We start from the raw sequence: 14228 nt of genomic DNA, 5'->3' as shown, positions 1-14228 counted from the left end.
TGCCCCAATGGCTGATGTGGTGATGGGAGTGATGATCAATGTTCTTAGAGCTGCAGCAATTCCCAACGCAGCTCCTTTATTAGCCACCAGGCTGCACAGAAGCACTGCTGATGCATCCCATCACACAGCATAAGGAAGTCTGATTTTTAACCTGCGCGTCATCCCTTTAACAAATGACCTCGACCTCAGCCCTTCACCAACAGCAGCTACTTGCCAGTGTGTGTACGAGCGCTAAGAGAAATGCATCGGGGGTTTACAGTTGGTGTAAAAAGGAGAGAGAGAAAGGAAACCCAACAAGAAACACGCCTGACCTTGCGGCTGAGCACTCGGATACATCTACACAGCCTGGGCCAGCAAGGGCTAGCCTGCTAAAACGTTGTGAAGACAGCGCCTTTGTGGGGCATCTCAAGCATCCCGTGGGATGGACATTTCAGAGCCTGCATCACAATGGCTACACAGCTCTTTTCAAAGCACTAGCATGGGTCCGCGTCTACAGGCCTGTGCTGGGGCTGTGCAGACGTACTTTTACGCTAGGAGACACTTCTGCCCCTCTAGCATCTTGCGGCTGCACAGGGCAGGTTTACTGTACAGTGCCCACCAGCAGGAGTAACTCTAGCAAACCTCGGCAGAATTTTTAATTTAGCTTTAATTGTTAGGATGGAGGTGTCAAAACAGAATTGCCTGAGGATGGCTCAGAGGAGAATAATCCGAGCCCAGCTTGCATATACTCACTGTGTATCTCAATTACTTTTTCCATGGAATGCACTGCATTAGCATTTGCTCGCTGCTGCAAAACTTTTTCCGGAAGAGGATCAAGCTGAAAAAAAAAATGAAACCAAAAAGAATTTGTAAATGGCTACTCCTGCATATATTCTGTAGCCAAGAGTTCTTCAATACTGCAATCTGTCCTGAGCACCCCACCCCCTCCTTGGATTCCCATGACTGGATCCTACTTCAAATTCTGAGTATGAAAACTTACTAAAAAGTCTTCTCGTCGTATATTTCAGTTTTGCCAGCGTGTGCACAGAAGTACGACATAAACGACTGGAAGTTGAACAGGAAACTCAGGGATTTCAATTGTTCAGAGTCAAGAACTTTTAGTCATACTTTTTGGAAAGTTGAGACTCTGGAGAAGGGTTTACAAAGACACGATCCTGCTATAAGCTCCCACAGAAGACTATGTGCAGAATATATACAAATGTTACCAGCTCCAATCCAAACCTGAGTGCCTCCTACCTCCCAGCCAATTTTCTAACCTTCTCACAGACACAGCTCTTTCTACTTCTTCCAAAATACTGCCCCAATACTTCCCCATCACCATGCGCCTCTCTGTGGCCGAGGGATGCTGCCGGTCATGGAACGTGAATAGCCACATGCCTTAAAGTCCACAGGACAAGAGCCCCACTAGAGTGCAGTTCAGAACTAGGGCAGGACAGGAGCCCTGTTTTGAAGGATCTTAGAACAGGTGCAGCTGGAAAGGGTGCCTGACCTTTGACAGTCACAAGCACTTTTATAATAGCTACACTGCTCTGGTGGAGCGAGGCAGGACCGAGTCCTGCTGCCTTCCCCAGCTTTCATTTGTCAACAAACATTTCATTGGTCAGTCATTGTGGTGCAGAGAAATATTAAGGCAGAAAGCAGATAACCGCTACTTTTTCTGAACACACAATATGTAAGATACTATGTAGATCTATTTCCATGTAAAGTGTGAAGTGTTTAAAAAAAAGCTGTGGCTAAGTTAAAAGGTGCTGAAAAAAAAAAAAAGTTATGGTACCACCCAAAAGAGTTACTTTTAAATGCCTTTGAACACCTAGCCCAATGGAGGTATTTACTTGTAACTTTCCCAAAAGTTAAGTGTGCCCTATGAATACATGCCATGATTTGTGTTAGGACAAACACATCTTTTCATCCATTACAAAGGAACTGAAACCCTGCTCTAAGGTTTTGTTGAGTTGAGAGTTAAGTACAAAGCCAAAGTTCTTTGTAGCTCTTACCATCTGCTAGGTCAATCTTACCAGGGCAGAGAGGCATTAAATCCATATGTTAATCTTTACGAAATTTGTGCTGAAGTTACTGTGTGGAGAGAACTGTGCTATGAACCTTATTCCCTGTGATGCTGGTTTCTTTCCCCGCCTTCCTCCACTAATGAGGATAATGTGACGGAACTGAAACTGCAAGTAGAAATGGGATCTAGACACTTTTAAAACGTTCCTAGATTTAAATGTAGATGATGTGCACAAAAGCATTTCTTTCGAGGCTCAAGTTCTCTTGCATTCTAAATGCAGACAGGACATGAAGTGCTTGTCTCTGCTCTGATCCGTACCCACACCACCCAACCCTAGTGATAAAACAAGTCATTAGTAGGTATCAAACAGGGAGCATGGGAAAAATGCCCTCAACTCCTCCTTGATTACATTTCCTTCTAGAATGATAGAATCCCAGGGCGGGCAGAGACCTCAGGAGTCATCGAGTCCAGCCCCCTTCCCAAAGCAGGACCAACCCCTACTCAATCATTCCAGCCAGGGCTTTGTCAAGCCAAGACTTACACACCTCTAGGGAAGGAGATTCCACCCCCTCTCTAGGGAACCCGGCCCAGTGCTTCCCCACCCCCCTAGGGAAACAGTTTTTCCTAATCTCCAACCTAGACCTCCCCCACTGCAACTTGAGTCCATTGCTCCTTGTTAGGCTGTTCACACTAGTGACAGATGGCAGTTCTCCATCCTCTTTGGAACCTCCCTTCAGGAAGTTGAAGGCTGCTATCAAATTCCCCCTCACTCTTCTCCTCTGAAGACTAAACAAGCCCAAATCCCTTGGCCTCTCCTCGTAAGTCATGTGCTTCAGCCCCTGAATCATTTTGGTCACTCTCCCCTGGACCCTCTCTAACGCGTCCACATCCTTTCTACAGTGGGGGGCCCAGAACTGGACACAACACTCCAGGGGTGGCCTCACTGGAGCCGATTACAGAAGAAGAATCACTTCTCTAGATCTGCTGGCAATGCTCCTTTTAATGCAACTTAATATTCCATTGGACTTCTTGGCTACAGGAGCACCCTGTTGACTCATCTCCAGCTTCCCAATCCCTGTAATCCCCAGGTCCTTTTCTGCAGAACTGCTACTTAGCCAGTCAGCCCCCAGCCTGTAACAATGCTTGGGATTCTTCCGTCCCAAGGGCAGGACCGTGCACTTGTCCTTGTTGAACCTCCTCAGATTTGGCCCAGTCCTGGTTTTCTGGAAGAGATTTTCCCTGTCAGATAGAAAGGAGGCCCAAACTGCTCACTGTAAAGGAATTCCAGGCTTTCCAATGAGAAGCATGCCATGAATCTGTGGACACAGGAAAGCCACGCTATTTCACTCCAACGCTGGGCAGGAGGAGCGGTGTGGGAAGGGAGCCGGCAGAGTGAAGACAGCAATACATCTTTAGGCGCTGCATCTCAATGTGACGGGGTCCTAGACAACTCCACAACACACTGCATTCTACAGCAAAGGGCGCCATCATCCCATTGGGTCCTGATAAATAGCACAATTAAAAATTCTTTCCAAATCCCCTTCTCATCCTGCAGCAATCAATCAGCAATTTTAACGAGAGAACCGGGTGAAGCAGTCGTCTCTTCCCTGATGTTTTCGCAGGATCAGGCTGGGCGTTGGAAGACGTAGAGAACTAGGCCGTGGCTATTTGAGCCACAGAATGTAAAACCCCCTCCTCCTCCATGCGCACAAGTCAAGAACAAATGGCCTTCTGTCCAAGTGCTGGTTTAGCCAGAGAGTCTGAGCGAGAGGCAGCACCAACACAAATCTCATTTGGGGTCAACGGCCCCAGACATTGACAAGGGCAAAACGTTTTGCTGAGCCTTTACACTGGATTAGTCTGTTCAGGATCAGAGAAATACTGGCATCCGTTCCCTTTTAACCAAGGCATTTCAGCTACTACTGTCACACAGCCTGTTTGTTGGCAGCTGGAAGTGGGCAATGGGGGAGGGACCACATAATGGTTCCCTGTTTCTGTTCACTCCCTTTGGGGCACCTGGAATCAGCCACAGTCAGCAGACAGGGCATGGGCTACATCGGGGTGGCCAACTCATTTAACAAAGAGCCAAAACAGCGTCGGAAAAAATGTAAAGAGTTGCACCAGAATTGTCAAGCAAAAAACAAACAAAAAAATTAAATAAAAATGTTTTAAAAAGGAGGCTGCCCCTTTAAGATGGCCACCATCTTGGGCACCATTTTTAAAATCTGACCCAGATCTGACCCAGTAAGCACAGGGAAGCCATGGGGGGACCATTTGGGGAGGGCACAGGAGCGGCTTCGCGAGCTACACTTTTGGAGGGCAAGGGTTGGCCATGGCTGGGCTATGTTCCTAGAAGATTGACCCCGGCGCTGCTCGCTCCTCAACTCGATTCACGTTTGTTGTTTGGCCAATACAATGAAAATGTCCCTGCTCCAGGTAAATCATTGCTGTGGGGTGGGGCCGGGAGGAGGGTTCAGTAGCAGGCTGTCCCAGAGAGAGAGGACAGCCCCAACCGTCTCTCACCGCAGCAGCCTGAGGTCAGGTGAGAAGCACCTCTCCATGGCTGCGGTGCTCCAACGGACACAGCTGGGGGGAGGGGGCGCGTGTCCCTAGGCTGGGGCAGATCCAGGTTCATCTGCCCCTTGTTTGTTCTTGAACAGCCCTCCCCCCTCCTGCCCAAGCTCTCTCAAATATACAGCAGATTAGCCTTTCATTCACATAAGTGCTAAATGGCCTGACAAGCGGCTCAGCTCCCAGGCCAAGGTTTGCCACCAATGACTGTTTCAGGGGCTCAACCCAGAACCCCAAGGAATGTCAAGTTACTTGTAGCAGCTTTGAACAAAGTCACTCAAAAGGTAACTAAAATGTAGTAAAAAGTCTTGAGCCTGCTACATCATTTTCCATCAAGGCACTGAGGTGGACGTTGCGTGCGATGGCAGCTCTATTTTAACCTCAGTGCGCCACACTTTGCAACCTCATACACGGCTCCCGAAAATTTAAATTTCAGCTGGTGACTACAATTTCAGCTTGTGGGGCCTGCACTTCCCTCCTTCATTTCCTTCGGTTTCGCCATTTAATTTAATCATATCTTAAGTTAGCAAATTTCCCCTGCAGCCTGTTGCTCTCCACAGCTGGCTATCCACGTGCATGCATGCAAAATTGTCTAACACACTGTAGATCAAACTTCATCAAAGGGCCCGCAGGATACAGCAACGGTGGCTCACTCCAACTTCCTTGCATTAAAAAGATTTTATAAAAGACCTTGATAAAACCAGGGCTTCCTGCTTTTTGATGTGTGTAAGTAAAAGAACATTGCCCTGGTATCTGCACAGTCTGTAACCCACTTATCAAAACCATGAACAGGTCTGTTCTTAAAAGCTTCTAACTCCTTATTTTTACGCTGATGTAATTACAAAACCCCCCAAAACAAATTGAACATTCTTCTTTCAGCGGTCTGAACACACGAAGCCTTTTGATTTAGCCAACTGATCATTGGTAAGACATAGTAGAGGTCAGTGACATCTTGGTACTCAAAAGAGAGGTTTGTTCTGAAAGATGCCAACCCAATTTACCACTGAGAATAAGGCCTTCGCAGAGCTTTAAGTGGTTCTGCAAAGGTGGGAGGCTGCAGAATAGCAGTTTTGATCCAAGGTTTGGATGAAGCCAAGGAAATCCCCTCTGATGAGGCGGGGTTTGCGAGTCGGTAGGACAAGCGCATGGGGGGCTCTGACAAGCATCACCCCTCATTTGGGTGGGATGCCCATGTGGCTGGCTCTCAATTACGAGGGACACAAAGGACAGACGGTTGGGTCAGTCACCCCCACTGAGGTGTGACAATCTGTCAGGTCAAAGCTCGACGAACCAGTGGCCTTTGAAGGGGAAATAGAGAATCAGAACAGGCATTACTGATGGCCTGACTATTCCCACCAAGGCCCACTGCATTTTATTAGTGAGATTTTCTCCAGAATCACCATCCTCCCTGCAGAAATGCCTTCAGCGGTTTGGAATCCACAAGTACAGAGCAGGCGTGAACAGTTGTTTCTCAGATGGGGTGGCCCTCACATCTATGCGAGATCCAACCCCAGAGCACAGACTGCTAAGAGCAGAGCAACGCCGCTTCTTTGTCATTCTACTGCAGCGCCACACCAAGGTTTACCATCTGTTTATGGTTCAATGCCAGTTGCACAGGCATGGCTCAACCTACATGGCTCTAAATTCAGAAAGTACCCAGGTGTTCCTGCATCAGGCTCTTCCGGGGGCTTTTGGTCTTCCACCTCCTGCCTCCGTAGCTTCCTCAGCAAGAAAGGGTGACAAAAGAAAATGCTCTCTTCCTCCAAGGAAGGCAAAGGCCCCTGAGGGACCAACCCCTCTTCCTCCTTCCCCTGGTGAGCAGAGTCCTTCTCTGGGGAAGGCGAGGAAGTGGTCTTTAGATGGGCTCCTCTCCATATTATCCCACAAGAGGCAGCCTTGGTTGCTTCCTTCTCTCCCCCATGGAGCATCCAGATCTATCAAAGTTTGCTTGAATTCGGGATGTCTGTCTGGATAGCTCAGGACTCACTGATCTAGAGGCCTTCAGGTCATCAGTCTGCAACTGTAAGATGCTCCGTGCAATTCTAAGGCCTAAAAGCTCATTCTGGGAAGATGGTGGCTGTCCCCCAGGAATGCTGCTATTGAGTACAGGTGAGTAGGTCTGCCAAGCCCTGGCACGGGAGTTAGCAATGCATCTCCCCTACAGAACGACACACAGACCTTTGTGTTTCAATGCACTGCAGAGTAAGCCTAGTGATCCTTTCATTGAAAAGGCAGCCCAAAATAATTCACACAGCACGCTGCTTTGATCTGTGATCATATCCCACTTTACAGCACAACTCCAGTTTGAATCCCTATCTAATCACTTTCACATGCTGCTGCAGAGCTCAGCTGTGTGGGACCAGGCAATGGAGAGAAGGGATCTTGCTTTTCTTCACATGTATGTTTTGAAAGGCTCTTTGGAGCCTTTGCAATGACGACATCCGAGCCAACAGTCGATACTTCCCAGGGCTCCAGTCTGGCCTGACTCGTGTCTTGCTGCAATTAAGCCCAATTTTTCTAAATGGAAAAAGGTGTAGTCCTCTCCAGTGCGTCCACGCAGGGCAGCTACCATTGTGCTAGCTGGAGGCTGGCCATGTATTCAGTACACCAGGAGGCGCATGGCGGTTCAAAAGGGGACGAACGCACCAGAAAAAGTGGCTAAGGTCTGTCCAAAGAAATAAGCAAGTTGTTCATAAAGACTTTAACTAATTCCAAAAGTACAACTTACAACCGCCCCGGACAGTGTAGAAATACACCCCAGGTACACACCGGGCAGGGAACAGCGCTCACTGCCTTGTGGCTGCACAAGGATTTTACTGCTTAGAGTTGTGCAACAATTGTGCATTTGAAGCTATGCTCTATCGAGTGTTGACTAGAAAGCTTAACGACAATTCTAATGTTGACACAACCTGCTCACTGCTGAGAGTTTTGGTAGAGACAGCCCACTAGGGATGTAAAGGGGGCTGCTCCACCTCAGCTGGGCCCCCACCTGCAGCAGCCCGGTTAACAGATTAAACTTCACGTTGAACCAGTTAACTTTCCAAATGGGATTTTACATCCCTACAGCCAACTGACATACTTAGTTCTTGTTGCTGGATGCAGGGGCAGGGAGCAATCGGGTTGTCATCGCTGGGTACTGGGGTGAGAACAGGGCATTCGATTCCTTCCCTTCACCTACCACCCTGGCCCAAAAGAGAAAGGAAAGTGGTTTCCCTATCTCATGGGTGCCAACAGCCTGCACGGGCCTCTAGGCAGCATGGAGGGAGGGCGGCTGAGTGCTCCCAGAAGGGGCAGGAGTGAGGGCAGCCGAGGCACCTGCTCCTTTTGCCCCCCACCCACGGGCCTGCCTATACCAAAACTTGCAACTCTCTTCCTGGATGTCAAATATTAGCTCTGCTTTCCACGCTTCCACAGGACCCAAGAGTGCAAATGGCCCCCAATTGAGCTGGCAAACCCTCCAGCCTTCCGCAGACAACTTCCACAATATGGCCAGGCACTTTAGCAGAGCAGCTGCAGTGTGCTGGCAAAACGTGGGCAGCCAAAAGTGAAACGGAATGAAATAACACAACCACCACAACGGCTGCAATGCAGGCCTCCCGGGCGGGTCAGCAAGGAGAGAGATGGGGCCGGAGGACAACCAGACACACATTCATTCCGATGACTCATCTGTTGTCCTTGTCCAAGACAAGGAAAATTCAAAATGCAAACAAGCCTCCAAAACCAATTTTTCTTGAAAAATTAATTCAATTCTTATTGTCCAATGTGTTGATAATGGGGCAAGATTTTTTTTTTATTATTTAAAAAAAAACGTATCTTTTCTCTAACCTGGGCTTGTTCCTTTAAAGGAGGGACTAAAAACAAAGATCCAAGTTTCAGAAGTTTAGGAACCCACTAATCAATGCTAGCAAAATGCACTTTTATAATCGTCAACTTTGCAAGAAAGCTGCTAAACTTGTAGCATCTTACATGTATCCACACAGAGCCATTCACAGTGCCTTTGGTTTTCTTTATACCTCGTTTCCCAGCAAAGCAGAAACACATGCCTCAGACGCATCACAAATGGCTGTCAGGTCATGACCTCCTTCGAGGGCCAGAACAATTCGACCTCCGGCCAATCCCATCAGCTGCTTCGTCAGGTACCCAAAGCCTGTAATAGGGAAACAGGAAATGCAAGAAAAGGGCAAAGGTTGCTAGAGGAATCAGACTCTTGGCAAAGGATCAAAGAATTATAAAAGGAATTACATCATATTAAAAAAACCCACAAGGGATCTGGGAGGACTAAACACATAATATAAGCCAGGTTTTATTTTAATACATTTGTTTCAGAATTTCAGCTATGGCTCTCCGTTGGATCTGGTTACATGTCTGCATTATGGGACGGATTTTGATCTCACCCTGGTGAGAATCTGGACTACCGCCATACACTTTGCTGGAGTAAACTCAGATTTACACCTGCCTATTGGAGGTCAGAATCTGCTCCAGTGCTCTAATGCTTTGAATTATTATAGTAGCAACTCATCACTTTGGGCAGGAAGGAAGAGCAAAGAAGTAGGTGACTTTCATCCTATCTGATCCCTGTGTTACATCACACACTGTAGACTCCCCAGAAGGACAAAACCCAGCCACCTGTGGCTTTTGCTTTCATTTGAGAAAAAACGGGAGTACAACTTCCCCCGGGTATCTGACAGCCAACGCTCAACACAGACACAACTGGCTGTAAAAGCCTCTGGGGCACTGGGGCTTTGCTCTTGTGGCACACATTGTAGTTAATTCTATTTTAGAAAACCCCAATCAAGCCTCAAGGATTAAATGACAGTTTCAGAATCTAAAAAAAAATCTTCAGGCTTCTCTATTTTCTGTTTTGTACTAAGTCTCAAACACCTTGATAACTTCACTAGCCGTACTAATGAACGGCCTTGGGATAAAACACACGGACTGAACAAATTATGCACCAATCCCACTTTGTGCATTTTTACTATAACAAGGGCACTATAAAATCATAGAGATTCAACAAAACGACAAACAAGTTATCCCCATTTACAAAGTGTTTGTGGAGACTTTTAAATAACTTGACTCTCAGCTCTATGTCACTTACATCTTTTTATTCAAACCATGATTTCTACTCCCTGAACAGTTTTAAAGGAGTCTTAAGAACATATCTTAATCACCTTTCTAATAGACATCAAAACCCGCAAAACACCTTCAGATTTTTAGACTTTGTAGGTCAAGTTTTGTTTTTCGCTGAATTACATTGGAGAGAGAACATTTACATGAGTAACCGGGGAAAGCATTTGGCGCTGCACTTCTGTGCAAAGCACACTGTCAATAAACAGGAAAAAGAATGAGATCTGACTTGGATAAATCCTTTCACAAGCTCAAGAGTAAAATCAGACTGAAGTGTTGTAGAGAGTTAGAGGAAAGAATGGACAAACACTCTGTTTACTTTAAACATTGTTTTATTCATTTCTGCATGAGCAAAACCTCACACTTTTGAATTGAGTATGAATGGTGTTTTACAGGTTGAACCTCTCTAGTCCAGCATTCTCTGGTCCAGCCGGATTTTAGTTAGCTGGATGTCCACTTAACATGGGTGTGGCCAAGTTACCCGCGGTCCCATAAAGTTTGCTTACAGCCCCCAGTCCTGGCTGTCAGGGTTCTTTGCTGTTAGTTTCCTCTAATTTACCCCTCAATGTCTTCTAAGAATCCAGCGAGCAGTGGCAGTGCTGGTAACGCTGCCAAACAATATTGACCTCCCATGGGCCAGTAAATTCTCTGGCTCAGCAGCGGTCAGGTCCCTCGGGTGCCAGACTAGAGAGGGTCAACCTGTATAAGAATAAGATGCTCCAACAGACCAACAGCAATGATTTCTTGTGTGGCCTGAAATAACTACTATACCATATAAAGGTACAAAGATTTCTGAAAAAATGTACCTATAAAGAGCAAGGGGTAGAACCCCACTGTAAATGGGAACAGCTCCACTGAAGCTAATGAGTTTATCTGCTCCCTGTTGTGGGGCCACTACTTACATTTTGCTGACAGATTATATCCTCCAAGGGGCGTAGGATGGCCTTCCACTGCATCAAAACCAGATGAGACCAGCACCACATCTGGGGCAAACTCATTGGCAATTGGCATTACTACCGTTCTGCAACAAAACATGCGACAAGGGCAGATGGATTACTTGGCTGGCTCTTGCATGACCCAAGAAACATTAACGTCACCCTGAGCAAATGATTATCAATGGCACTGATCAGAAGGTAGCAAAGCCCGCTTCACCTTGTCTCTTGGCACACAATGAAAACCATAGGAACTGGTTACCAGGCGCACTTGTATGTTACACCAGGCAGTTCTGTTTGCAAGTCAGTGCCAGTGGGTAGCGTTGCTTATTCAGCGGGTCTGGTTATTACAGCCACCAGCAGTACAACGGCAGGGTAAGGAAACAGCCCACCATGCAATACACGTCAGATTCCCAGGTATACTGACTGATCATCTCAGACATATTTTGCCCTTTGTGTACTGGAGTCAAGCGAGAGGTGTGAAGCGGGCCAAAAGGGGAAAGGATACGGTGAGCTGGCGGAGACTACCAGGAAAAGCCCTCATTTAATCACCTCATTGCATGGCACTGGTCTCCCTGATGCAGCAAGGATGCTTTTCCAGCATTTACAAGCTTTCCCGCACTTCCCAGCCTTCATTAACCACAATAAAAGACTGGCATGCCACAAATAATATCTGACACAGAAGCGTGGCCACGCCTTTGAGAGGACGAGGGAAACTACATTGGTCTTACCCTGTACATTACCCGCCACTCAACTAGCACTGTAGCAAGTGATCGAAAGTTGGCAATAATATTTGTGACCATAAACAAGTGGTCTAGAAATACATCAAGAAACCAGAGGAAGCTTTAATAATGCTAAGATTAAAAAAACCTACATCTCATTTACCTAATTTTATATAGACAAAGGAACTCAATCCATTTTACTGTGCGCAATGTTAGAGGTACAAAAAATAAACAATTAAAATGGAATATAGAAGATATTTATCTGCAAATGCCAGAAGACTCATTTCAGTGTTGTCTTCTGCATAAAGGTGCTATCATAATGGTTTATCTTTTTCCTGCCCCCTCAAAATCTACCCAACCAAGTAACAGCAGTCACAGTGAGAGTGAGTGCGAAGTGATGTGATGGCAGAAAAGGAAGCGCACACACACCTCCCATGCCCTATGAAGTAGGATTTTCCAGCGCCTGCTCCTTCTTTCTGACAAGCTATAATGATTATGATAATTAGGGAATTCAGGACACACCTGGTATGACAAGGGGCCTTCTGAAGCCTCATGTCAATCTGACTGGAGATGGCAGTATGCTACACTTCCACTTTCTAACGCTCTCCCTGAACTAGGAAAACCCATATAGCCAAGCAGGTGATCCTGCACTGTGTGTCAAACTAACATTAAGCCTCTCTTCAAACTCTGCTCCTGAGGAGTGGCGATCACACCCGTTCTCTACCAAAGCACTTCTATTAGTGTCTTTAACATTTTTGGGTAGCACCAAAAACTTTGAAAGCGTTATTGTGTTAGCAGGATATAGGGCAAGCTAGCACAATGAATGCACATCAAGCAGTGTTTAATTTTCTCAGGTTTTCAAATAGTGTCGCCCGTGTCAAAGAGAATCTCAATGTGCACCAGCTAGAGCTGGGATTAGGTCTCTAAAGCCAAGCACATGGCCTTCTTGCACCGGGAAAGATGAAGTCTGAGAACTGAGAAGGACTAAAACTGAGTAGTGTGGGGGCTGACAAGTCCTTTGGATCTATTTTTTCCACATATGATTGCCCTGGTAATCCAAGGATCCATCAACATGGTCTTAAAGACCTACAGAAGGAGCTACTTCACTTTCCTTAGTCTGTTAGAAAAAATACAACCGCGTTTTGTAGTGGTTGTTGGTCAGTGGCCTAATTTGAGCAATAGTGCTGTTTGCTGTATTGCAGAGGTTTTTAACGGGTGGTGGTGTAACTCCAGAAAGACCAAATTTAAGTTTTTTTTCTGATGAATTTATAGCCATACCAACTTTTCCTCCAGACACGTCATTATTTAATAAAGACAAAGGACTTTTTGCTTATGACTTTAAAGCCAACAAAATCATTTTACTGAAACCCACAGACATTCTAAGTAAAAACCACCTCCTTCACAAAGAACTTAAGCAGCAGTTTCGAAGCAAGTGCACGTGGCAAACTTTTTTTCTATGCTTTGAAGTACTGCTGAGCTATTTCGTTTCTAGCCAGAGGAAAACTGCTAAACTCATCAGATTTTTTCAGAACTAGGTTAGGATATTGTGAGCCTTGGTAGTATCTGTTCCTGCCATGTGGTATCACCCCATCTGCAATCAAAGTGAAAAGCAAAATCAGCTCTGAGTTGTGTAATATTACAGGTTTGAACATGCCAACACAAACAGTTGTCAATCACTGGACAGATCGACAATTCTTTCATTACTCCACTCTGGTGATTTCCAAATGTTAGCCTACTGGAGTAATATGAGAGGCCAGCCAATTTCAGGTGAGCAACGCACACATTTCTCTCACATCAGCAGTGGCATTTAGCAATCGCATGCAGGCCTGACTGAAGTTAAGATACCCTCTAGTGGCATGAGAAATACATCCTCCCATATGGAGTACCAAGTTTTTGCTGAAAATTAAGAACATGGAACTTACTTGGGCACATCGAAATGAGGCAGCACCATGGTTACCATTAACCAGTCAACATTTGTCAATAGCGGTCACGCACAGGTATCTGGGATCCCCCGTTCCCCCCTGGATTTAGAAAAGGAGTTACCTCTGCTCCTTGTTGTTTTCATATTATTGTGGGTGTCAAACAGTTTTAATGGCACCCATGGCATACACGTAACAGTTTCAAAATGTAATTAGTGAAGCTCAATATTTGGAATTCCATTCCAGATGATGACTAGTCCTCAAAGCCTGAGAAATCTGAGCTGCAGACCTGGTCAGGGCAGCCATTGTACTTAGAATTGGGCCAGAAACACAACAATGGGTCTGAATGACTTGTCAAATTGGAGGGCAAAGTTGGGAGGCAAATCCTCCCTCCTCATCCTTCAGTTTTGGTTCTAGGCTAATCCAAAATTCAGAGGGGACAGATGTGCCACTCAGATGCAACTGAATTCTCATGGAAAAAGCCCCAAACCATGGTCAAAATTCCACTGAACACAGTGCATGAGATTGCAGTGCATGGGAATCCAGAGCCCAATCCTTTCCTTGATTCATGCCTCAGGCACAGAACTCTAGCACAAGTCCTAGGTCAGCTGCTGCTTTTACACTTCTTCCTCCCTTCACTGCAGCAGTGCCCAAGGCCTGGGTCCCACTGTGCTACCTGCTGGAGACACATATTAGGGTGACAATCTCTGACCCAAACATTTGGCATGACAAACATACTGCCCGGATGCGTACGCTGGTTGTGAGCAGGTGTACACTGGCGCCTAGGCAGAGTCCCGCTGTCTCAGCAAGGACACAGGCAGCCATCCACATGGGTCTGGCTGCAGGACTGGGGCCTATGGCTCCAGGCCCAGGAGTCGGGATTGTAAGCAGTGTACTCTATGGGTCTGTGAACATGACAGCTAGGAGAGCGTCCTGTTAACGGGACCTGAGCTGG

The 14228-nt window shown here is 46.4% G+C and overlaps 1 protein-coding gene across 7 annotated transcripts in view; it reads right to left on the bottom strand.

Annotated features, from left to right (window-relative positions):
• HDAC4 (histone deacetylase 4) overlaps positions 1-14228 on the bottom strand; it is a 228843-nt gene that overhangs the window by 5217 nt on the left and 209398 nt on the right. For all 7 annotated transcript variants that reach the window (XM_075934078.2, XM_075934081.2, XM_089779975.1 and 4 more), the window contains 3 exons: positions 10603-10721; positions 8590-8723; positions 733-817 (listed from right to left, as the gene is read on the bottom strand). In XM_075934078.2, coding sequence (XP_075790193.1) covers positions 733-817; positions 8590-8723; positions 10603-10721 — 338 coding nt within the window. The remainder of the gene's footprint in view (positions 1-732; positions 818-8589; positions 8724-10602; positions 10722-14228) is intronic.

The sequence above is a fragment of the Pelodiscus sinensis genome, chromosome 7, assembly GCF_052426305.1.
Source record: "Pelodiscus sinensis isolate ZL-2025 chromosome 7, ASM5242630v1, whole genome shotgun sequence".
Lineage (NCBI taxonomy): Eukaryota > Metazoa > Chordata > Testudines > Trionychidae > Pelodiscus > Pelodiscus sinensis.
Note: the sequence above shows the minus strand (reverse complement) of the source record. Positions and strands in the feature narration are given on the sequence as shown.